At 33.4% G+C, this 23,344-nt stretch overlaps 1 protein-coding gene across 5 annotated transcripts in view; it reads left to right on the top strand.

Moving 5' to 3' along the window:
- LOC118201222 (transmembrane protein 184B-like) overlaps nt 1–23,344 on the top strand; it is a 106,994-nt gene that overhangs the window by 6,499 nt on the left and 77,151 nt on the right. For all 5 annotated transcript variants that reach the window (XM_035373276.2, XM_085818462.1, XM_035373277.2 and 2 more), the window contains exon 2: nt 12,442–12,649. In XM_035373276.2, coding sequence (XP_035229167.1) covers nt 12,443–12,649 — 207 coding nt within the window. In that variant the 5' untranslated portion in view covers nt 12,442. The remainder of the gene's footprint in view (nt 1–12,441; nt 12,650–23,344) is intronic.

Here is a 23,344-nt window from a genome sequence, read left to right as displayed (position 1 = left end):
ATGAATTTTCGTGGAATCATACATAACATGATGACACATAAATGCAAAAGAAAAAATTGAAGATCACCTCATATCATATAAAATTGTAGCATGAAACAATAAAAATCGTAATAAAGTGTGACAAAGAGAGTTAAGAAAAAAAGGAATAATTCAGAAAAAGAATTAAGTCTTACGAATTTAATATGGAATATGATCTCCCCTGACTTGTACATACATATCACAACGTGTTTTAAGGCTGGAAATAACGTTGTTAACCACAGTTTGGGGAATTAATCTCCACTCTTCTAGCAATGCCGTCTTCAGAGCATTTACATCTCTAGGAGGAGGATGTATACGTACAATTGCTCTTCCAAGGTAGTCCCATAAGTTCTCTATCGAGTTAAGGTCAGGAGTGTTTGGTGGCTAAGGTATTCGCTTAATGTCTTCACTTTCAAGGAATTCATCAAAGAGGTTTGCTCGGTGTGGACGGGTATTATCATCCATAAATAAAAAGTCAGGTCCATATGCACCCCTGAAAAGTCTTACATAAGGATCTAAGACCTCATCCCAATATATCTGGCCTGTCACAGATCCGCTGCTGAACATGTGTAGGGGCATACGTCCATCGATCATTATTCCACCTCATACCATCACACCTCCACTACCGAAACGGTCACGTTCCACAATGTTCGAGGGATCATTTCGTGTTCCTGACTCCCTCCAGATGTAAACACGTTTAGAATCACCAGTTAAACTAAACCGCGACTCATCAGTAAAGAGAACATGGGACCATTGATGTTCAGTCCAGTTTTGATGTTCTTTACACCAATTAAAGCGATCCCTCTTTTTCTGTAAAGACAGTAAAACACATACCCTTGGCTTTCTGGCATAAAGGCCTTTTTCATTAAGCCTTCTGTATATTGTTTGCCATGATGCAACAGTTCCAGTGGCGGCTGCAAGCTCTGAACTTAACTGGCGAGCAGTAGCCTTTCTGTTACGACGGGCAGTTAATGCTAGATACCGATCTTTAGAAGCAGTTGTCATTCGTTTCCGACCTTGTCCAGGCCTCATTACAACACTTCCATCATTTTGAAACTGTTTCCATAGCTTAGAGACTGTCTGTCTTGAAATATTCAGACATGTGGCTGTTTCCATTATTGACTACCCTGCTTCTAAACGGCCGATAATTCGCCACTTTACAGATTCTTCCAAATGATACTTCGAAGCCATAACAAACCGCTTTGAGTCCCAACACACTGAAATCAAACGCTATGTTGCAGAAATTCACTCAAATATTCAGTTTGCGCAAAGCGCTTGATTCACCCTTGGATGACGTAACGCCTAGATTTGCATATCACAAACCGTTTGATTACTTTTGATTGGATAATGCTAATTAGGCTTGGTTTTCACACATTCCCCGCAAATACGGATCACATTGAATATCATCATTTTTGGGTATGTAAAGATAATTTTGGACATGAGTGTATATATAACTTGTAATTTCAGCATTTAGTTTTTAAGAGATTGCTTTTACTACTTTATTATTGTTTCTAGTTGTTGAATGATTTTACATTTTTGCTAAGGAACTACAGTCAAAAGTCGTTAATTCGGACACCCATAATCCGGAATGATCTATAATCCGGACCTCAAAGCAAAAACTTTCTGCACATGCGCTGCATCGACACATGCGCATAGGCGATTACGCATGCGAGTAAGACCTTTACGACTGCGCATATGCGTGTGCGCAAGTGCAGAACACATTTTCGCGTGCACGTTTTATGTATAACGGACGGTATAAGCTAAAATTATCTATTTCAGTTAATGTTGATGATTGCGTTGTACCTTAATCTTCGAATTGGATCTGGCTTATTATTTTTTGCAGACTGTAAGAGCAATTTTATAAAAGTAAACTTGAACTTTCGATTATGTCAAATAGAATTTCCAATGCTGGAGCTCCGAAAGGATCTACAAAACGAAAGTAAGTTTCGATGTCCATCAAACAAAAAGTGGAATTGCTGCAAAAAATGGATAAAGACATGAAGAAGGTGACAGAGAGGTTAGTGAAAATGACAAAAATTTCGATTGACAAGTTAGTCAGTATTCTCGGCACAGCTATTATGGGACTTGAATAGCAGAACTTTGTAACTGAACAAGAAATTATGTCTGTTTATAGAATTAAAGAGAAAGTATTATCACATAAAACGAAGCAACTTAAACAACTTACATTGAAAGAAATGTTTAATAAAGTAAACAAATAAATTAAGCTTTTTTTTTTTTTTTTGGTAAATTTTGATACCCTTCAGATCATAATTGTTCTTTGTTTCATATTTTTAATTTTAGAATTTCTGCATGCCATCTTACGAGATTTAAACTGATGATCTATAATCCGGAATAGCCGAAGTCCCGACGCGTCCGGATTAACGACTTTTGACTGTATATGCTTTTACTACTTTTTTATTGTTTCTAGTTGTTGAATGATTTTACATTTTTGCTAAGGAACTATAGAGTCAAATGTATTTTTTAGCATAAGCTTTTAAATGTTCCTCTTACTTCTAAAATTAAAAAAGGGTTAATCTTTGGAATATGGTAACAGGTAGTTTGGCGACATTTTGGTAAGGCGATAAAGATTACTAGCTAGGACTTTAGCAATAATCTGAGAAGTACACAATTCGAATCACAGATTATTTTGTCTCAGAGAACTGAGAGATCATGAGACATGTTATGTGACATTTTCTGGAAAATTCCAATCGGGATTTTAGCTAATAAGCACTTAGAAACAATTTTGCTGCTAAAGGGCAGAATCGCTCACTTATTTGTTTGGCGCTTTTTACAAGAGTAAGAAGAATTGGATTTTCGTCAATTTTCTTTAACTTTTTAAGTGAAAATAGGTCGATGTGTATATAGATAAAGTCAAGAGTGTGCGCAATGTCATTTTTGTGCGATTCTGGGATGTTTTTTTAAGTGAAAATAGGTAGACGTACATGCATACCGTGTATGTGCAAATCTTAAAAACGCGGCAAGCAGTTTGTGATTCTGCACTTTCTCCCAATTTCACACCTAATCTTCATCATGATTAAGCACTTTTGTTCCATAAAAGTTCTAGTATAAGCGTAATTCGGCTAGCAGATTGTTGGAAAAAATGTTGAGTAAGAAAAAAAAAAACATGCCTTTACTTCGTGGAAACAAAATGGCGTCCAAAATAAAACTAGCAGGTTGCTGTAGCAGGGTTGGTTGCCAGATTGTCGCCAAAAAATCGCCAAGTTATCATAATGTAAAGATTCACCAAAAAACGTTTTGTAGCTCAGTGCGCAAAGCTGGAGCAGTGTAGATGCGTACTTAGATCTATATTGAAGAAAAATTTTGATTGCATAATATGCCAATAATGTTAACTTGGTAATATCTAAAGAACTTGGCAGTCGAGACAGTTTTAATTCCATTTTTATTTGCAATTGATATTTGTGGCCACAATCATTTGGCACCCCAGTCATGCCTTTCCACAGAAGATTTACATTTTCAATACTGTTGAGATAGAAATCAAGCCAGCGAAATTACATCTTAGCAGAGTAGAGAGCAAAGCTAAAGTGCACAGTTATGCAAGATGGGAGCACACGAAGAGAAAAGTTTTGGTTTGCAATTTGGTGATTGGTTAAGAGGCATCTGCATTAAGGGTTATGTAAGATCACATGATTAATTTGAAGATGCAGTCTAGACTTAAGTGCTATTTTTAGAACAGATAGATGAAGTTTCCAAATGAAATAAAAAATAAAAGAGGTTATAGTGAATTAAATTTAGAAGTTTGCTTTCATGTTTTTTATCTTACACACACACACACACACACACACACATATATATATATAATGGAACTTGCATTGAGTAACGTTAGCATGTAAGTCTTTAGTGTACCTACTACTGTTACAGAGTTGCCAACTCTCCCGATTTAGGCGGGAGACTCCCGATTTTTGACCGCTCTCCCGCCCACCCGATTTACAATATATTTCTCCCGACCTTTTCTTATTCTTAAAATTTCTCATGATTTTTATTGAACTTGGCTTAATACTTCGTTATATGAACAAAAGAAAGTGATTTTGGAGGCCTGAAAGCAAACCTTGCGAATCAGATGAGAATTTCTGCTTTGTGATTGAGAGCATACGTATCCAGAAACATCGTTCTCAATGAGCATCGAGCTCCACTGCGTGCCATCTGGCATATGTTAGCCAATGAGCACAAAGCAAGCTCAAGGCTGTTATTTGGATGTTCTTTAGTTATTTCGTTCATCTTGTTCTAAGTTGTGTGAACCTTGGTTGTGTGAGTACACGTGTCTTCAGGAAATAGTTTTAGAAATTATCATCCTTTGCTATGTCTGCGAGAAAGGTGAAATACTCCCGTATGTTTCAAAAATAGTACACAGTTGACTTTCCTTCCATTATTACCTCAAGGAAATGTAATTAATTTGTGATGTGTACCATCTGTCGTTGTGATTTTTCGATTTCGCATGGTGGAAGAGCGGATGTTCTCAATCATGTGTATACACAAAAACACAAGGACAATGTGAGTTGTTTTGAAAAAAATGAAAAATTAAATTTTTCTTCGGAAACAGAGGACCAAAAAGTTATTAATGCAGAATGTACAGAGGTTGGACAAAAATATGGAAACACCTTTAAAAAAATATGTTTCTTTGTTTAATATGGTGTAGGAAACCTGTTGGCATCCAAAACAGCTTGCAGTTTTCTCGGAATGGATAAATACAGTTCCTGTATGTTTGCCAAGGGAATATTATACCATTCTTCCTGCAAAACGGTGGCATGTCAGATAACGATGTTGGCGGTGGATAATGAGAACGCACTTTCCTTTCCAATGTAGACCACAAAGGTTCGATAATATTCAGGTCTGGTGACTGTGGTGGCCAGGGGAGATGGGACAACTCATCCTCGTGCTCAGAAAACCAGTCCTGGACAATGTGAGCTGTGTGAACAGGGGCTTTGTCATCTTGGAAGACACCATCACCATCGGGGAACAAAGTTTGTACCATGGGATAAACTTGATCGGCCAAAATGTTCACATAAGTCTTGGCAGTCATGTGCCCTGACACAGTTATCATGGGGCTAGCAGAGAACCACGATATGGCTGCCCAAACCATAACAGAACCCCCGCCATGTTTCACTCTTGGCAACAAGCAGTCTGTATTATAGTCTTGAGATGGCGTTCTCCAGACGTAAACTCAGCCAGAAGTGGGAAACAATGTGAAAGAAGACTCGTCAGACCATATTACTCGCTTCCACTGCTCTATAGTCCAGGCTTTATGACTTAAACAGCACTTTTTCCTGTTACGGGCATTAGCATCACTGATGAGTGGCTTCTCAATTGCAGCACGGCCAGCAATTCCCTGTTTATGAAGCTCCCTTCTAATTGTTTTGGTACTCACAGGGTTCGGTAACACAACATTCATTTCAGCAGTAACTTTTGCAGCTGTGGTCACAATTGCCCTTAATGATCGTCTGTCAGGATCACTCAGGACACACTTTCATCTGCGCTGTGATTTAGCAGATGATGTTTTTCCGCTTTTCAAATATGCGGAATAAATCTTCGATACAGTACCTCTTGAAACACTAAACACCTCGGTTACCTTGCTGACGGAAGCACTTACCATACGTGCTCCAACAATTTGCCCACGTTCGAAGTCTGTTAACTCTGACATAATGCAATGACAACCTCACATAACAGTACTCCGGCAACAACTGAACTGTTTAGCACATTTACAAAGTTGTATAGGTGGCGTCAGTAGTCAAAAACGCCAGCGCCACCTACATTTTTCATTAAAATCGATCTTTCTTTTCAAACATGCATTTCACAAGGTGTTTCCATATTTTTGTCCATCCACTGTATGTTCTCTGCCTTTTTACTAGAGCACAACCTGCCATTGAATGCATAAGATCACGCTGCAGCTTTATATAGAAAAATGCTTCCCAATAGTGAAATTGCTAAGAAATATTCAATTGCAAGGACCAAAAAGTTGCAATTGTTAAAGAAATAGGTTTGAAAAATAAATTTTCAGTTATTGATTGCATTAAAACAGCTCTGTTCTGCCTCTCTATGGATGGAAGCAATAATACCAATTCAAAACTGTAATTCTTTTTTTAATCTAGAGTCTTCAGAAATTGATCGCAGTTTACTTTCTGTCCCCACTTTAGAAGGACATTCGACAGGCTTTAATATAGCACAGCTAATTATTAAAACTTTAAAAGAAAATGCAGTCCCTCTGGATAATTGCTTAGCACTTGATGCCAATAATGCACCAGTAATGGTAGACTTGAAGACTGGTGTTGCAGGTATCTTAAGAAAGGAAAATTCAGATTTGCAGATTATGAGGTGCACCTGTCACCTCTTAAATTTAGCAGCTGAAAAAAGGGCAGCTTCTTTACCAATAAATGTGGATGAACACATTGTTGATATTTATTATTATCTTGAAAGGAGTTCTAAAAGGAAGGAAAAATTGAAACAGTTCCAACAGCTGCATGATACTGAAATGAGAAAAATTTTGAAATATGTGTGTACATGCTGGCTGTCTTTAAAGAAATGCTTATCTAGAATCCTCAATCAATGGAACCTTTTTGCATTTTTTAAAGAAGAATTAAATGCTTCGAGAGTTAAGATAAAAGGCTTTGTTGAAAGTTATAAAATACCTAAAGTAAATGGAGGTGTAGTTACTACTTACATTGTTAAAATAGGTTTAAGAAAAATAAATTTCTGCACCATTCAGCAATTCACCTGGCAGTTCTTAAAAATAATACTGCAGAATATAAGTGTAAAGCTGATACAAATTTCTGTCAAAATAAAAAAAATTGCTCAACAGACGAAACATTTTCCGATTACTGTAAGTTTAGCTAAGCACGAATCTGACACTGTTCATAACATTCTGAATACGAAAGCAAAATCTGCCACTGTTCATAAGATTTGTACAATAACTGATTAAAGTGTCTTCTTCTTCTTCTTTTTTTTTTTTTTTTTTTTTTGTTGTTTTCTTAAATGATTCAAGTAATAAAAATGTTTTTTATGTGTAAGGTATTTTTGTGTTGCTTGCATTTAAGAATTAGTAACTATTTAAAGTTAATTCATTATTAAAAACTATATTTCTAACATTTTGTGAAAAATCTCCTAATTTCTTAAAAATATCTCCTGATTTTTGAGTGTCAGAGGTTGGCAAGTATGCTGTTATAATAAATTTATATATATGAATCCAATATAGTTTTATCTTAGCAACACAAAAATGCTGGAAAGAACTTTGAGGATTTTCCTTGAATCATTAAACAGGTAAAACAGGATGGGTCATAATATAACCACCTACCCAACATGTCCATTTAAGCCCAACTGACAGGATTTTTAGCCGATAACACATTTACCTGACAACACATGCTTGCAAAAATGTTTCAGAAAACATTCAGCAAAGTTTTAAGAATATTTTACCACATTTATATGTTTAGAGGCCGTTTTCAGAATACATAGTGAGAATGCTTATGAACATGTATGTCTGATCATCTTCAAAATAGATAGAATTTTATTCAAAGTCTACCCAACCTGAAATTGCTTTTTTTTTTTTTTTTTTTTTGTGTGTGTGTGTGTGTCTAATTTAGTATTTTATACTATGTGTAGCATTAAATAAATGGAAAAAAAAAAAAAGAGTGGTATTTATCTGAAAATTTCCTGCAGTGTGGCATGGAACAGTCTTTGGTTGGATAAATGTTTTTTTCAGATTTTCCAAAAACGTTGCATGTTTTTACTGTAAACTAAATGTCCTTTTGGCAAAATAGACGTATCATTTAAGTCGATATGCCCACTAACATACCTGCCAACTTTTACGAATTTTTCGTAATTTTTACGAAAATGCGTTTGTTTTTACAACTTTACTATCGTAATCCATTTTTTACGATTTTTTTCCTTTTTCAAGTGTTTTTAGTGATTTTTGTCGAAATTTTAGAATTTTTTGCCGATTGCATCGTGTTTTACTACCGACTACTTCGAATCCAGTAACCTGCGGTTTCTCCCAACTCGCCGCTTAACCAGCCAATCCAATGCGCTGAACTTGTTTCTCCCACTCTTTTCTTTGTGGGCGCCAGATTATTTTTTTCGCGTTTGCTTCAGCAGCAAGGAAATTACTCAGCAAGCGTGAATTGTCGCATTCTTTTTTTTTTTGCACGTGCTACGAATTTTCTTAATACGTCGTTGTTACGAAATGAGTTCAAAAAAACCGTATTCTCAATATTTTCGGCCTGCCTACAAAGCCGAATTTCCAACAATTAAAGAATCCTTCAAAGGAAATAACTATGCATTTTGCAACGTGTGCATGTGTGACTTCATAATAAGTCACGGTGGAAGAAGCGGCATTGTGAAGCATGTTAAGTCTAAAAAGCATGAAGTTAATGTGTCAGCTTCGACAACGTCAAAGAAAGTGGATGATTTTTTTTCAAATTCGGCTACGAATTCGGATGCTGATGTCATTTTGGCAGAGTGATGCTGATGTCATTTTGGCATTACTGCATTCCTCATCGAACACAACGTGCCGCTAAGCACTGCCGATCACGCCGGTCAACTTTTCAGACGGATGTTTGACTCCAAGATTGCTCAGAAATATGCTTGTGCTCGCACAAAAACATCTTCTATTGTGAACAAAATTATCTTCTATTGTGAACAAAATTGCTTGCGATGCACAAAGTAAAACGATAGCTGCACTCCAGAATTCAGCATTTTCGGTGTCAATCGATGGCAGCAACGACAGCGATTGGAAGCTTTACCCCATCGTTGTCACATATTTCTGTGATGTTTCTAATATAATGAAAACTCATCTTTTGCGTCTTCCATTGTTAAATGGAGACGCTACGGGGGGAAAATATTGCCTCCTTGGTAATTAATTTCCATTTTTGTTAAGAATTAAAGAAAATGAATGCCATAATGATGCTTTAGATGAACTACAGAACCAATTTTCTGCTGCACAGTTTGAAGACTTTGCCAGTTCTGGAGAAGCTAGACTTGATGTCCTCGTTGGTACCTTAAAAAGAATAAAAAGAGCTGACGGAACACCAAAATATGATAGACTAGCAAGAGTTTTATGTGCTATTATCGTAATTCCACACAGTAATGCTGAGTGCGAGAGAGTCTTCAGTGTTGTGAAGAAAAACAAAACTATGTTTCGTTCTTCAATTTCATGAAAAACTCCAGAAAACATTTTAATTGCTAAACGTTATGAGGAAACGAATTGTTATGGCAGGAAATTTTCCAAAGACTTTTTGGCTAAAGCCAAAAAATGCACTCTAAATTCATTGCAATAATTTTTTTGTGTAACATTAAGTTCTTGTTTTATGTTTCCTAATAAATTTTTTAGTTACTATTTAATTGAGATTTACTAATGTAAATACAATTTTCTTTTTTCTATTTGTATAAATTGTTATTTTTTTAATATCAAAGCATGATATTAATTCTTCGTGTTCTTCTGAATTTTGGAGAAATCTTCTGAATTTGGGGGAGAAATCTTCTGAATTTTTATCTTTAGAGGTTGGCAGGTATGCCACTAAACATCTTGCTGACTAAATAAACCCATTGGCCAAATGCCTTGTGAACTGATAGTTGTTGGCTAAGTGCCTGCGACTGAAATAAATTACCAATAGAAGAACTGATGCTGCATGCAGAGTAAAGGGTATGTACATACACTGCTGGCCACCTTAAATGCAACACCCTGAAAGAAGCTGCAAATAACATGAAATTTACAACATGCATTAGCGGAAGTGAGATATGCAAATGATTAGAATTTCAGTGCAGACGCACATCACACACGCCTGTGGCGCCACTTCAAAGCCCTATTCAAGCTTGGAGTTTTTGACGATTTCAAGTTCGGCAATTGGGTTTTTCTTGAAGTTTTTCAAAAAAAAAAAAAAAAAAAAAAAAAAAAAAAAAAAAAAAAGATCAATTATGCCTCGTAGTAAACAGCGATCATCGTTTGATCAAGTAGCCGAGTTCGACAGAGGAATGATGGTGGCCTACCTAGAGTGCGGATTATCTTTCGGGGAAATCGGTAGTCGTGTTGGACAAACCCAAGCCACTGTAATGCGGATATGTGACCATTGGATGCAGAAGACTATGACGGATCAGCGTGTTCGATCACATCCACCTCAGCGCACCACTTCACGTGATGACAGGAACATTGTGCGCATGGCAGTGACGGATCACGTCACGAACCATTGCACAGCACATTCAGTCTGTAACGCAGCATCCAGTGTCTGCGTGTGCCGTTTACAGCAGAGTGGTCTGTTCACAAGACGTCCATTGCTTCGTCTACCCTTGACGCGGAACCACAGACTTGACTTCTTCGCAGCCAATGGTGCGATGAAAGAAGGATGTGGATGGCAGAATGGAATGAAATTGCCTTTACTAACAAATCATGCTTCTGTCTGCAACAACACGATGGTCGGATTCGAATCTGGAGACACCGTGGAGAGAGGATGCTGAACAGCTGCGTTATGCACCGCCACACTGGTCCTGCACCAGGTATTATGGTTATGGGGTGGTATTGGATATCACTCTCGCACTCCTCTAGTTCGCATTGCCGGTACACCTCGGAGATGAAGAGCTGTAAACAGACAGCTCTTCATCTCCGAGGTGTTGGAGTCAGTTGTCCTTCCTTACCTTCAGGGCTTGCCCACAGCTATATTTCAACAGGATAATGCGTGACCACATGTGGCACGCATTGTCCAAGGGTTCTTCGTTAATCGCCAGATTGAATTGCTTCCCTGGCCGGCTCGCTCTCTGGATCTTTCGCTGATAGAAAACATGTGGTCCATGGTTGCTTAACAGTTAACCCAGATTACATCCCAAGCTGCCACACCAGATCAACTTTGGCAACGTGTGGAAGCTGCTTGGTCTGCTGTACCCGAAGAACACATCCAAAGTCTCTTTGAATCAATGCCGAGGCGTGTGGCAGCGGTGATCTCCAACTATGGCGGCTACTCTGGCTACTCATTCTGGAAGGACACTTCACAGAAGTCTATAAATTGAATCATTTGATACTTGGTCAACGTATTATCAACTAAATAAATTTTGTTGTGATATCTCTTGTCTTTCTTGGTATTGCAATCAATAACAGTGTATTAACACAATGACCTTAGTAGGAATCACCAACTTTTCAGAATGTGCCAAAGTCTGGCAACCATGCACATAACCATGCCTCCAGTATCAGTGCTCATAACAATCCTTCAGTCAAGCAATGGCAACATTTTTGTATGCATCCCTTTTTGTTATATTCGAAGTTCCGTTAGTGTTTATAAACAAATGGTGATATCTTTTGCGTTAAACTTAGTTTTAAAATATGAGCTTGGCGGCACTGAAACTGCAGTAAAAGTTCTGCAAGGATGCAGAATTTTGCTGAAAACTTTCTCAGTGAGGAAATGCATTTCTTAGTTAGCTGTTGTTGCCAAGGGTTGCACGAAGCTGAGTCTGCACAATTCTCTGATGTTTTTAAGACATAATCCTCATTTAATAATTCAGATTTGTATTTTAAATTGCTAAAATATATTTTCTTTTCATGTGTTGTTAATGTTTTACTGACTTAAGTTAAATATCAATAGTTTGGGAATCTTTCTTAAAATAAATAAATAAATAAATTAAAAAAATAAAAGGTACCAAAAATCTCCAACTTGCACCCAATAAATAACTTTTACATTTTCATGTGTAAAGAATTGCCAAGGTGGTTGCATTAATATGTAAGTATTAATGCAAGTGGTTGCATTAATATATAAATATAAAGTAATAAATCGAAAGAATTGTTGAAAACTCAAATTTCACTGTTTGCTTGCAAATTCAGTTGATGAAATAAATGACTAACCTTATGGACTATTTTATTTTGGAGTGTGGAGGGGTTGATTTTGAAATTTAGTAATATTATTAAACACCTCAAAAGAAATCTCAAGGTATATGGTGTTTTTCAGTTTGCAAATTTCATGTTCTGGTAAAATAAAATGTATTGCCACATGAGAGAAGTAGTGTTTCAAGCTTCACACACAAGCGATTCCGCTAAAAAATGTACAGCTGCCCCTTGAAAGATTAAATCTTTTCTTGATCATTTAGAATAACCGATTTTGAGTATAATATAGTATGTTCTTTAATTTCTGGGAGACTAATTTTTAAACTAGTGGGCCTATCATAATTGCTTTCATTAAAATTCTTTTGGGTGTTAATCCAAAATTTGCATATCAATATTGGACTGTAATTTCATTTTAATTTTATGCTTTTTACATATTCTAATTTTTTTAAATATACTCTTAAACTTATTTTAATTTTAATGGAAAATTTTTCCAGATCTTCTGAAATTTTTAGATTGCAATTTTTGATCAATTGTAATAATTATTTTATTTATTGTTTTGTGTAGCAATTCATGAGGTACTAAATTTATGTTGTTAAAATGTGTACTTTCTTTCTCAGGATGAGTTTGTCAGCTGATTATCTGCAGCCTAGGAGACATTTCATGGCTGTCCCTCCACAAAGTGACATCTCAGATGTCTTTCCTATGCCACAAAATAAATCAAATTTTAATGAAACTGTTATTCCACCCATTTTTCTTCAGACTGTTGCTGCACAAACTATTTCAGGAGTTTTTGTCTGGGCTGCTTTACTTATTACTTGTTATCAGGTAAATTTTTATGCAATTAAATTTTTTAATTGAATGATTTAAGATTTGTATAATTATAACTAGCCGCTATGCGACCAGCCTTTTACTGACTTTTAAACGTACCGGAAAAATGACTAAAAGATACACCTGGGACCGATGGCTGCATAAGTTCTTCCAACTTTTTCCTCTTTGTTAAGATTCCAACTCTCCCTTGCATACGGCCCTGATGTATCTCCAGAAAAACATACACATCTTGAATTTTTAGCAAACTGGTTGCATGAGAATTGCATTAAACATTTGTTAAAGCATAATTTCTATCTCCCTTCTTAACAACCACCATAACTACATAAAATTTATATAAAAATTCTACAATAAAATTAAAATTTTTTAAACAGTTTCTTACTCGATAGTTTGAATGATTCTTTTTCTGAAATATTGAAATGTTATGATACTTTAGGAATCTTCTGAGAAAATGTGTCAGCAGTCACATCGCAGCCATTTAACTTAACAGAACATAACTTTTAATAAAAAAATTAACCAACTTTCTGTTGAAGAAAAAAAACATGCAAAACTTTTCATCTTACAAACAGTGAAATAAGCAAAAAATAATATGAAAGAAACTCAAAAATAAAAAATTCCGCGCAGAATTTTACTCTGCAGAACACCTTTATCGAAAAAAAAAAAGTTTTATATGTGTAATAAAATGACAATGAAATATGCCAATCTCTTAAAAACAGTGACATAAGAAATACGATGAAAAATTGTTGCCAAACCCATATTTCTAAAAGAATGCAACTATTCAAAATGATGCGATTTCATCAAAAATCTATCAAGAATAAGAAAGGAAAATTGTTGCCAAAATCACATTTTTAAAGATGTCAGATGTGAGAAGTGTACTTGGAAGCTTCATTAAAAAAATTTCTTTTTAAATACAAAATATTATCATTTTTCCAAAATTTTTTTTGTAAAAGCAGTTGCAAGAAAAACAAACTGTACATTTTTAAAAATAAATTTTTTTGAAAAAATCCTATTGAAAAGGTGTTAAGCTGACTTTGTAAAATAAATTCGTATTTAATCGATTTATTGAAACACAAAATTTATTTTAAGTTCGTAAAATAGCTAAGTGCCTACGTTTTATGACGATGTGAAAATGGAGTTGTGTAGAGTAAAATCTCGCTTTCCTAACCCATTATGTCTCAAAATGGTGCGATTTCATGTCAAACATAAAATTAAAAAAAATTCTAATTCGAATTTCGAAAAAAGCGCTTCGAGGTGCACTGGCTCTCGTCTAGATGCACCTATGTACCAAATTTTGAAGCCATGGGTCTATTAGCTTACACGCAGCTTGAACGAAAGACACACACACACACACAGACTCTTTCTTTTATTATATGTAGAGATAATAGGTGGCCCAAGAAAAAACTGGATCCAAAGCAAATGAACACATGAACTGTAAAGTGCTATAATATTGGGTGCCCAAAATAAAGTGAACCAGGTATGACAGACTTCACTTGCTTTGGTTTATTTTGCTCCATCCGATAGAAATATGCTTAAGACTCAGATTGGAAGGAAAATAATGTAAAGTTTTAATTTTTTTTAAAACCTTAATTTGGTACAGATTTTGAATAGGATTTAGTTCTCCTTAAATCTTCCATTCCTTTTCTAAACAAATAACCCTTTGTGCTTTTTACAAATAATCCAATCCGTACTATTCTTGGTTAGATTACTGTGCATAGGGAGCATTCTGTTAGTATTCCTATATATCATATTTTAGAAGGTAATCGTCACAGCCAATTCTGATTGATTAAATTTTTTATCTATAACCCATTTTAATGAGATCAAGCAATAATATTTGTACGTTATTTATACAGAGAACTTCCAGTAGTAAAATTTATAAAACTCTCATGTGAGCTGTTCACTGCGCAAATCAGTTAATTCTACTTTTTGAAATATATTAAATTTACATGTGTGAGCACTTGGCGGAGTTATAATTTTTTATATTTATGATAAATCTCCCAAATTAGAAATATTAACACCATTAAACCATCAAATATTTTTGGCCATTGAATAATAAATAATTTATTTCAGCAGCTATTGATTAACTTTGTAATGTAAATCATTGTAACAATTCAACTGCTGATTTTGAGTGTAATATATTATATAGTATAATACATTTTAAGCATGTATAATACATTTTGCATATTGAGTATGTATCAAATTCAATAGCATGTGCTGAATGATAACAGTACATTTTTTAGTGCCATTTTATCAGAATTAAAGTAAAATAAATTAGTCATATTCTAGTTGCCGTAGAATTAAGCTGTATTTGAATTTTTATTAAGAATTATTTCAATTTGATGATTATTTTTAAGAAAAATGTTATGCCAATATAATCAAGATGAATGAGACTAATAATAATTTGAAGGGGGAGTTAATCATATGTTGATTCTTCAATACAGTTTATTAACATAAAGTTTCTCTGAAGAAGACAGTTATGTTTTTCTTCGAATTCTTCTGGTTGCAACAGTAAAATCACTCCAACAAATACATTGATTGTGAGGAAAAGAAGTCATAATGCTGATATTTAGGTCTGAAATTTACAAAAATATGAGAGAACAAAAGGTTTGGCATATATGAACAGTTTAACATTTGTTGATTAAATATGCAAATGTCGTCAGAAGTGCAATCACAAAACTATTTTGGGTTGGAGAGATGTTGCCATGAAGGCATTTTATAGTTTACTTGGCCAATTTGTGCAAAATATTTCCTTAAGAGTTTGTAATTAAAGCCCAAGAAATAAAAAGAAGACATGAATAATACTGAAGAACCAAGATCACATTTCTTTAAATTTTAGTTTCGAAAAGACAGACATGGTACTCCCACTTGCAAAAAATATTTTAGGGACACACACCAGGTGTGTGATGGGCACATATACAAGAAATGTTCTAAAGAAGTTATGTATTTCGTTGATCAGTTCAATGGTCATGTTGCAAGTAATAAAATAGATGACACACATAAAATGTATAGAGTTAGTCCTAGCTTATGCTAGTCACTACACCAAAGCTCATAACCCAAGATAACAATATTTAAATCCTGACTTAAATATTAAGAAAATGTATGAACTACACACAATATGAAAAGGAAAATGTTAGTACCAGTGAAAGAAAAATATTACTATGGGGTGTTTTCTACAAAATTTATTTTACATTTTAAACAACCATCTAAGGATACATTTCAAACTTGTGGTTCTTTGCAAGCAGATAAAGATTGAGTCTTCAGATGGTGAGGGAATTCATATAGCAAAAATTGAAAAGGAAACTCTCTTAGAAGAGTCTGAACAGGCTCATAGTCATATGGCTACAAATTGAATGGCAGCGTCCAAAAATTTTTCATATTTTCTTTCGATTTAGGGAAAACTTTAGCCTTTCCTAAGTTGACCACATCCGTAGCTTATTACAGTCAAAAGTCGTTAATTCGGACACCCATAATCCGGAATGATCTATAATCCGGACCTCAAAGCTAAAACCTTTCTGCGCATGCGCCGCGTTGATGCATGCGTATAGGCGTTTTACGCGTGCACGCAAGACATTTTCGACTGCGCATATGTGTCTGCGCAAGCGCAGAATACGTTTTCGCGTACGCGTTTAATGTAAAACGGACGGTATAAGCTAAAATTATATAATTATCTATTTCAGTTAATGTTGATGATTGCGTTGTTCCTTAATCTTCGAATTGGATCCGGATTATTATTTTTTGAAGACTGTAAGAGCAATTTTATAAAAGTAAACTTGAACTTTCAATGATGTCAAATAGAATTTCCGATGCTGGAGCTCCCAAAGGATCTAGAAAACGAAAGTATGCTTCGATGTCCATCAAACAAAAAACGAATTGCTATAAAAAATGGATAAAGGCATATGAACTGGAAGTTGATCTGTCAGCACTATCGTTATCTTTAGGGCAGATGTTTTTATTTTATTCGGCTTATAATTCCTTATTAAATGTAGTATTTAATCTCGATGTACTCCGTCTTTGATATGATTTAAATCAAATTTGTCGTCATTATAAATATCACGAATACAAATCAAATAGTTTTCTGGTTGCAATTTTGTAATTCCGGCTATGCGTAGGGTATGATTTACGCATACGCGCGTTTAAAGAAATGTTTAATAAAGTAAACAAATAAATATTAAGCTTCTTTTTTTGTAAATTTTGATACCCTTTAGATCATAATTGCTCATTATTTTATAAATTACGCTTTCATATTTTTAATTTTGTAATTTCTGCATGCCATCTTACCAGATTTAAACGTATGATCTATAATCCGGAAAAATCGATAATTCGGACTCATCGGAGTCCCGATGAGTCCGGATTAAAGACTTTTGACTGTATAAGCAAAATTTGTATGTTTATAATTTCAATTGCCATAATTTCAATAAAAGTATAAATCATATTTTGTTTGCCGAGAAACTGAAGGATATTGTTGGTTTCAAGAAATTTCATCACACCTTATTACGTAGATAAAGACTTGTGCTAAAAATTAAAAAAAAAAAATAATGTTTAATTAAACAACTGTTTGAACTGTTTGTTAACAGTTCAAACAGTTGTGATAACTGTTTGAACTGTTTGTTGAATAACACAACTGTTTGTTACTTTGTCAAACTTATTCAAAGTACAGAAATAAGAGCTGGAGTCAGTTGAAGTGAAATTTTATTAAGTGGTCCATTAATTCAGATTGCCTATTGTTGAGTCACATGAACAAAAAAATAAAAACATTTTTTTTAACCAGATGATTGATACAATATAATTAAAACATTAAAAAAAAGCTCTATTTAATGTAATCCAAATGACTCAGCAAGATTTTTTTCTCAACGAAACCTTTAGAAAATTCAGTTCATTAACAGAAAGGTAAATGCTACAAGGTTTCCAGTAAACTGGCTGTTGTGTAAAGTAATTCTTCTGCTACAAGGTTTCCAGTAAACTTCCAGTAAATGTGCTGGATAAAGTTAGAAAGGTCCAAACTCCACCTCATACAATTCATAAGTTATAGTTTTGTCCAATAAGAAGGTCCAGGTAATTTAAATATTCATTGTATATTTTAGTATTTTTATTATAGAAGTATTTGTATTTTATATTTTTTTCTTTGCTCTCTCCAGATCTAGATATTATGTTTTTCTTGTTGAATTGTATCTCCTTGTATTATGAATTATTTACTTGCATCTGTGAGCCTTGTAGAATACTTCGTGCTACATGAGCTACACTTAATTTTAAAAAAAAAAAAAAATGTAAATAAATCTGGTAAATGTAAATTGGTTCTGTAGCAGGTAGACCACAAAGTTTGAAAAATGTAGATCAGCCTTTATTATATTCTAATGGTAAAATTGCACCAAAGGAAAGAAAGAGAGACAAGATGAACTTGCTAAAATTCATTCCTTCTGTTAAACATGATTCCTATAAATACTTGAGAACATTGATAGACATCAGAATATTGCACACTTCATATACAGTTGATGAAGGAAAAAAATCATTTGTATTACTGATGAATTAATAAATATAATTTAGCAGAACAGATAATATTAATTTTTATGAAAAATATGTGATAAAATATGTAATAGTTAACTTTTTCTGAGACAAAAAACTTAAAAATTTGAACACTGAATTTAATTTCCCTTGCCAAGTCGATTAACTCCCCTAGTCACATAAAAATTGTAACATTACTGATGATTACTTTTTGGCTATTCTTAATTTTATGTACCGTTAGATGAAATTTGATGAATTTATGCAGTCTACAATACTTATTTGAATTTACATTATCAAAAGTATTTTAAAAAACAATGCATATTATTTTATCACATTTCTCCACTTTTTGTTTTATGAAGTTAACTGATTTGGGCAGTGAACGGCTTTTTTTTTTTTTGCTTTGTCTGCCATTGCATCATGTATTACTTAAGTGAATCTCTTATGATGCTTTTAAAAAAGTTCAATTATTGTATCTAACATTACAGATCATTCAAGTTATATAACTGATCGATAGTTCTGTAGTAGTTATGTAACTTGAACAATCTCTTGCTATTTATAGTAGGAACTGTTAAATCATGTATATATATATATATATATATATGGTAGTTGTTATACTAATATAGCTGCCACTTTCCCCAGTAGATCACTAAATCTCCTGGTTTTTAATTTTTAACCTTTTCTAAGAAATATTTTCCCTGCAGTAAAGAAATTTATTGAATTAACGAAATTTAAATTATTCAAATTTCATTCTCCCACTCATAGTGAATTTGAATAAGAAAATCTAATGCGCTGAAAAGCATTAGATTTTCTTATTCAAATTTTATTTGATTTGAATTGTCATAATCTTTTGTAAAATATCTGTAGGAAATTTTGTGAAGATTCAACTAATATTTAATTAATTAATATTTGAATTTCATTTTCTGTAGGAAATTTTGTGAAGATTCAACTAATGTTTAATTAATATTTGAATTTCATTTTCTGTAGGAAATTTTGTGAAGATTCAACTAATATTTAATTAATTAATATTTGAATTTCAATTTTTGCATCAATAACTGGTACATTACTAAATTTATTCACACAATAGTGTATACATTGATTATTAATTTTGTTTTCATCATATTTAATTTTAATGCATGATTAATAATTTAAATTAATGCATATTTAAAAGTAAAATAAAAGCTTTTTTCCATACTTGGGATTTTCTCAGTATAAAAGTGTAAGAAAGTTATAAAATAAAATTAGCTTAGGACATGAAATTTAGAATATTTAATTAAATATTAATGTATTTTACATCAGTATCATATTTTTAAATAGCTCAATAGCTGTAATCGTGCATTATAAAGGAAATCTAGGTATCTTTTAGTATCATGCCGGTATAAATTAGGAAAACCTCCCAGCTTTCTGTATTTCAAGATTGGTAGCTATGTAGTAATTTTATTTTAGCTATGAATTGAGCTATCTCTCATGCCTTAAAAATTAATCTTCTCTATAATAGTGAATGTACATATATATATTAATAAATTGTAAAAGTAAAATCAAAGTTGGAGGATATCAGTACAAATTTAGGACAGAATGTCCAGACTTTAAGTCTGTATGTTAGCTTCTAGTGTATTAAAATTAGTTACTCCCAAGATGTTTCTTTAAGGCAGATAGCCCTCGAGTGCTTTGCCATAATCTAATAAACCATAAACCAAACCCAAGATGTTTCTAAAAGACAAAAACAAAAAACATTTATTTACCTGTAACTCATTAGGCCTACATGTAACTTATTCTTAAATATACTACATATCGTAACAGCCATTCTTATTGCATCTTACAGATCTGTCTTTTAGAATGTAAACAGAATGACAACCAGAACTAGCTGTTTCCATTTCTCAGTGGACATTCGTAACAGCCATTCTTATTGCATCTTACAGATCTGTCTTTTAGAATGTAAACAGAATGACAACCAGAACTAGCTGTTTCCATTTCTCAGTGGACATTATCTCTAATTACAATAAATAATTTACAGTCATTCATACATGTATATCTCTTTCAGTATTATGTAATTAATATTTAATCCAATGTTTGAATGCAGTTGAAATTAATATAATGGTCATTAATAAAAGAAATTTACTGCCTCTAATACTAGAAGGAAAGCTATTTTATGCACCGTGAAGATAACTTGAAATTTATCATGTGAATTGAAAATTGCTAATATTTTAAATAATTTCTTCTTGCTGGTACCTTATGTGAATTTCAATGTGATAATGCAAATACAAATATTCGGATATGCTGTTATGTAGTCTTATGTTGTTATATAGTATAATTCTAATAATCTGTAAATCTGCCTATTATTAAATGAAAAAAACTGATTTTCAGGAAATTTAAAATAGAAATTTATTGGCCATTTTTTCCCTATATGTATATTACATGTATATAATAAAAATATATCCTATATATATATATATATAACATTCTATATTGTATATAACAAAACTATCCTGTATTTGTAACATATATTGAGTGAAGAAGCAGATTCATTTTATTGAAGTTTAGTATTTTCTGCACATGTGTTAACTCTTTCATTTCATAGTAAAGTTCGTGGCGAATCTTTTCACATTTTAGATAACTATCTTCTTTTGGTTATACAGTCTGTTGTCTATTGAAAGTAACTTTGATTTTATGTGGTTAGCATATATAAGAATTTTTTTGTGTGCAACTTTACAGACAGTTAGTTCCAACTCAAATGCACTTTCTAATTGGTTTATTTACATTCTTCACGAGGAACAAGTGCCATTTTGGCATCATCATTCTTACTTGAGCTAAAGACGAAACACCTTCGCATTTATTAATTAAGTTCTAAGAATTTTAATTTTGAAGGCATAAACATTTTAATATTGTTTAAAATTTTGTAAAAAGCCAATAAATAAAGACAGTAAATTTGTAAAATAACATTAGTTTAAGAATTTACTATGCTTTCATAGTTCAACATCCTAATTTGCTGGTTCGTGTCATGTGACCCAAGTAATCTCATCTCACGTAAACTACGCTACATAAAATCTAATTCTCTCAGTAATTATCTACAATAATTTCAAGTCAAATCTTAATTTGGAATACAAGTTTGAATGCAAGAATTACTTCAATTTGTAGGAATAGGTTATGTAAAACTGCAGTGCTTTATCTCGCTAGTGCAGTGGTCGGCAAAGTGCGGCTCCAGATCCGCATGTGGCTCTTTGGCTCCTTAAGTGCGGCTCTGGTACAAATATCCACGAAAGGCGCAATAATGTTTTCATTTAAAAAAAACTTGGTAAGAAAAAAATTACATCTTATTTTGATAAATTAAAATTCTTCTATAAATTGAGAACATGTATAATTTTTTGTTCGAGTAAAAAGATAAATAGGTAATTAAAATTTTATAATGTTGTAAAAATACATAACGAACATCGAGTTTAACCACTTGCGCTACGACTAAACTTCATGGTTGCGGTGCTGTGCACTACAATATAACAAGCGGTAAAGTGTCTCATTTACGCCGCTCTGCGTCTGCGAGAGCAATCCAGAACTGTAACTCAAGAAATAAACAATCTCGTTGTTAGGCGACGTGTGCACCACGTTATTTTCATTTTTGCGATGAATGCCTATCGACGTGGTATTCACGTCCTCGCGGTTTGAGACAAAAGCATCTCGACGTGCATAGCATGTCTTTTTAGCGCAAGTGGTTGATTTTATTGTACAAACTACCGGCATGCGCGTGCATGCTTTTTATAAAGTAGTGAAGGTACGAATTGTCATCACAGAGCAGCAGTTGCAGTGTGAACAGTTTTGTCTTACCTACCGTGTCTGCCGTTGTTTTTTAATCTAGCTGCACATCTTACAGGTATTTTTATAAGATTTTATTACACCTGCTATGTATGTTTGTGGTTCCGGTACAAAATTTGTAATCGATTTTTTTGATAACTTCTATTCGTCCAAATGTTGGAAGTTTACTTCCATTTTTGGTCATATTAAAAGTTTTGTTATTCTGATGAGGGAAAAAATTATTATTTTCTCTTTAGTGCAGTTACATATACAGTCAAAAGTCGTTAATCCGGACTCGTCGGGACTTCGGCGATTCCGGATTATAGATCATCAGTTTAAATCGCGTAAGATGGCATGCAGAAATTCTAAAATTAAAAATATGAAACCGTAATTTATGAAATAAAGAACAATTATGATCTAAAGGGTATCAAAATTTACAAAAAAAAAAAAAAAAAAAAAAAAAAAAGGTTAATATTTATTTGTTTACTTTATTAAACATTTCTTTCAATGTAAGTTGTTTAAGTTGCTTCGTTTTATGTGATAATACTTTCTCTTTAATTCTATAAACAGACATAATTTTTTGTTCAGTTACAAAGTTCCGCTGTTCAAGTCCCGTTAATTGCTGTGCCGAGAATACCGACTAACTTGTCAATCGAAATTTTTTCGTTTTCACTAACCTCTCTGTAACATTCTTCATGTCTTTATAAATTTTTTGCAGCAATTCCACTTTTTGTTTGATGGACATCGAAACATACTTTCGTTTTGTACGATCCTTTGGGAGCTCCAGATTCGGAAATTCTATTTGACATAATCGAAAGTTCAAGTTTACTTTTATAAAATTGCTCTTACAGTCTGCAAAAAATAATAAGCCGGATCCAATTCGAAGATTAAGAAACAACGCAATCATCAACATTAACTGAAATAGGTAGTTAGATAATTTTAGATTATACCATCCGTTATACATAAAATGCACACGCGAAAACGTATTCTGCGCTTGCGCACACGCAAATGCGCTGTTGTAAGAGGTCTTACGTGCACGCGTAAACGCCTATGCGATTGTGTCAATGCGGCGCATGTGCAGAAAGTTTTTAGCTTTGAGGTCCGGATTATGGGTGTCCGAATTAAAGACTTTTGACTGTATTAATAAAATTGTATTTTTTAAAAAGATTTTTAAAAATTTTTATTTTCATGAATTTAATAATGATAATAATTTTGTACTGGTGGCTCTAGAAAAAAATATATTTAGAATATTTTTATAGGCACCCCAATTAACACAGCTACCCCCCTCCCCCCCAAAAAAAAGGGAAAGATGAAAACCGCGAATTTTGCATTTATTCAAAACTTGAATAGACTTCCGACATGTCTTATTTGTAAGGAGAAATTCGCGCATAACAAGAAGTCAAATTTAAAGAGACACTT

This window comes from Stegodyphus dumicola, chromosome 6 (genome assembly GCF_044657685.1).
Source record: "Stegodyphus dumicola isolate Sdum_Otavi_A_Nest chromosome 6, ASM4465768v1".
NCBI lineage: Eukaryota > Metazoa > Arthropoda > Arachnida > Araneae > Eresidae > Stegodyphus > Stegodyphus dumicola.
Note: the sequence above shows the minus strand (reverse complement) of the source record. Positions and strands in the feature narration are given on the sequence as shown.